General features: G+C 48.4%; 1 protein-coding gene across 2 annotated transcripts in view; it reads left to right on the top strand.

Moving 5' to 3' along the window:
• The window catches only part of LOC122248249 (sodium-dependent nutrient amino acid transporter 1), a 27,249-nt gene extending 24,535 nt beyond the window's left edge, over positions 1–2,714 (top strand). For both annotated transcript variants that reach the window (XM_043008146.2, XM_043008144.2), the window contains exons 3-8: positions 1–56; positions 203–425; positions 549–822; positions 973–1,485; positions 1,614–1,848; positions 1,988–2,714. The exon at positions 1–56 is cut by the window's left edge and continues 203 nt beyond it. In XM_043008146.2, the coding sequence (XP_042864080.2) occupies positions 1–56; positions 203–425; positions 549–822; positions 973–1,485; positions 1,614–1,848; positions 1,988–2,298 (1,612 nt within the window). In that variant the 3' untranslated portion in view covers positions 2,299–2,714. The remainder of the gene's footprint in view (positions 57–202; positions 426–548; positions 823–972; positions 1,486–1,613; positions 1,849–1,987) is intronic.
• Positions 2,715–3,274: the final 560 nt, after the last annotated feature.

Genomic DNA, 3,274 nt, shown 5'->3' with positions numbered 1-3,274 from the left:
GCAGTTCGCCTCAGCTGGTTCCGTTCGGGTGTGGGATCTCGCGCCCGCTTTCCGAGGTGAGTGGACGTGAGAGTCTCATCGCTTGGGAAGCGAAAGACATTTATTTGTATGGAAAGTCATTCTCTATCGTCTATGATATTTGAATGGAACATTATGCTGTTCTGGTCGGCGAATTACAACGCGTTCCTCTTTTCCTGAGCAGGCGTTGGTTACGGACAGGCCGTCGCTACATGGGCTGTCGTGACCTACTACGTGTCTCTGATGGCTCTCACGGTCTTCTACTTCTTCGGGTCCTTCGCCAGCGTGTTGCCGTGGTCGGTGTGCAACCCGGACGCCCAAATAAACTGCATCTCCAAAGATGACAATATCACTGCGCTTGGACTCAATGCCTCAACGGTCGTGTCCTCGGCGGATGCATATTTCAAGTAAGTCACTGGTCATGCAGTCTAGCTTACTTATGTCTGTGTGATACCATGAGATTCCGAGTTGATGTTCTTGCTGGAAAAACAAAATACCTCGCCTAACGCCGCTTCTTTTCCGATTCACAGAAACGAAGTTCTGAAATCCGACGCCAACGGCCTCGCCAACGGCATCGACGCCCCTGAGTGGCGCCTTTCCCTTTGCCTCCTGTTCTCCTGGGTCGTCCTCTTCATCATCCTGGCCAAGGGCGTCCAGAGTTCGGGAAAGGCGGCCTACTTCACGGCCTTGTTCCCTTACTTGGTCCTCTTCATCATGTTGATCAGAGGCGCTACACTTCCTGGCGCATCCGAAGGCATTCTCTTCTTCATTACTCCTCGCTGGGAGAAGCTCGCTGACCCTGGGGTAAGCATCTGGCTCTTTTGGACCTACGTCACGTTACCGATTATATTCTGACGATCATTTCTTTGATGCATGTTTCTCACTTCGATCCGTGTATATTTTTAGGAACCGTATTAGGCTTACGAAAATAACTGACTTCCCTTTCCTGGCCAGGTGTGGTACGCTGCCGTGAACCAGTCCTTCTTCAGCCTGTCCGTCGGCTTCGGCTCCATCATTATGTTCTCCTCCTACAACTCCTTCCGCCACAACGTGTACCGCGACGCCGCCATCATCTCCGTGACCGACACCCTCACGTCGCTCCTCGCCGGCTTCACCACCTTCGCCATCCTCGGCCACCTTGCTCACCTTCTGGACATCCCGCTGGAGAAGGTCGTCAAGAGCGATGGCACTTCGCTGGCCTTCATCAGCTACCCTGAGGTGCTGTCGCGGTTCGAATGGGCGCCTCAGCTGTTCGCCGTCTTGTTCTTCCTCATGCTGTTCACCCTCGGGGTCGGAAGCGCCTCCGCCCTCACCGGCTGCATCATCACCATCATCTGCGACGAGTTTCCCGCCTTCAAGAAGTGGATGGTGACGCTCGCCGTCTGCGTCGTCGGCCTCCTGCTCGGACTCTTCTACGTGACTCCTCAGGGACAGTACATACTCACGCTCGTCGACCACTATGGCGCTGTAAGTTGATGGAATGAGTCTGCAGTAAGAATATGTTGTTCCCTCTGTGCTATAGCTGCCATGTGTTGCAAAAGAAGTAACCAGATGGAAAGTGATAGTCCTCGAGAGTAACCATTTTCTGTCTTTAGGGTTTCATCATCTTCATCCTGGCCATCACCGAAGTGGCTGCCGTCCAGTGGGTCTACGGTATCATGAACTTCTGCCGAGACATCGAGTTCATGTTGAAGAGGAAGACTGGACTCTACTGGAAGTTCTGCTGGGCCATCCTCATCCCGGTCATGCTGGCTTTCATCTTCATCTACGGACAGTACAAGGCCAAGCCTCTGGAGTCGTCCGGCTACGTTTTCGGCGCCGGCGCAAATGGTAAGAAGAGACAGATCATATCGTTTAATCTGAGAAGGGCATTCGGGTTCGGGTTTCGGAGGTATAATATCCCGCATTCATTTCACGCGTGATTTCCTCCTTCCTTTCGTCTTCGTAACGGCTTCTTCCTTTCCCTCAGCTTTCGGCATCTGCATCGCCGTCTTCGCCTGCCTCCTCATCCCCATCTTCTTCGCGGTGGAGGTTTTCCGCCGCCGGGACGAGGCCGGCTCCTTGCTGCAGGCGGTCAAGGACTCCTTCAAGCCGAACGCCGACTGGTGCCCGAAGGATCCCATCCTCCGCCGGGAGTACAGGCAGTTCAAGGAATCGCAGAAGCCGGAGTTGGTGGGCATCGACAACCCCCTCCCCCCTGTGGCCTCCTCGGTGTCCTTAGCCTCACAGAACACCAATGGGTCCGCAGCCCCCGTCACACAGTACAACACGAGCGTCTAGCTTCTCGTTTGCGAAGTCTCATGTTTCCAAAAGGGGAAAGAAAGACGCACAAATATATGTATCTAGATTAGTCTAGAAATATTCATATAGTTCAATGCATCATCATGTTCTTTGTCATCATCATTCTAGCACCATATCATGTATCTCTAAGTAAGTGTTACACACACACACACACACACACACACACACACACACACACACACACACACACACACACACACACACACACGCACACACACACACACACACACACAACAAGGTTCTCTGTTATGCATTTCATAAATGTTATAACGTAAAACTCACTCACACTTGGTTGTGATATATTGTTATATATACAATGTGTTATTTATAGCCATTAATTTAAGTTTTGTATATAGACTCAATATAAATATATATGTATACATAAATCAAGCAAAGGCGTCTCCATATCCCAATATTATATATAAATATGATTACTCACATCACGCTTTGAAAATACCTCTTTGATATGTTCATGAATGGCTGATAAGACTTGTATGGTTTCCTTCTGAACTCAAAGCTTTCACTAGAAAATTATAGAAGATATAATTCCAGATGGTACTTAATGCGGGAATGAATGCTATGATAATCATTGTGAAAGTTAGTCACTGCAAATATGAACTTTCTAAGCTGGAACTACAGAATACTTTCACTGTATAGAAATTGAATCAGCGTTGAGACAATTATCCTAATAGTCTACAACAATTATACTTACCAATTTCTCGAAAATAATGACCATTCAGAATGATAACCTACTGCAAATACTTAAATGAAGTTATTACGTATCATAAAAGAAATGAGCCAATTAACTAATTACAACGTCAGAAGATGGTTATGCAAAGGGGAACAGGAAATGCCCGCTATCGATAATGGTTTGATTGTCTTCTGATCTGTGTTTCAAGGCAATGGGGAGAGGAGGAAAAGTACAGGCGTATATTAAAGACAAATCGGTAACCCA

Source organism: Penaeus japonicus, unplaced genomic scaffold (assembly GCF_977035675.1).
Source record: "Penaeus japonicus unplaced genomic scaffold, GWHDUDI00000001_assembly GWHDUDI00000004, whole genome shotgun sequence".
Classification (NCBI taxonomy): Eukaryota; Metazoa; Arthropoda; class Malacostraca; order Decapoda; family Penaeidae; genus Penaeus; species Penaeus japonicus.
The sequence above is the reverse complement of the archived record's forward strand: the minus strand, read 5'-3'. Positions and strand labels throughout refer to the sequence as shown.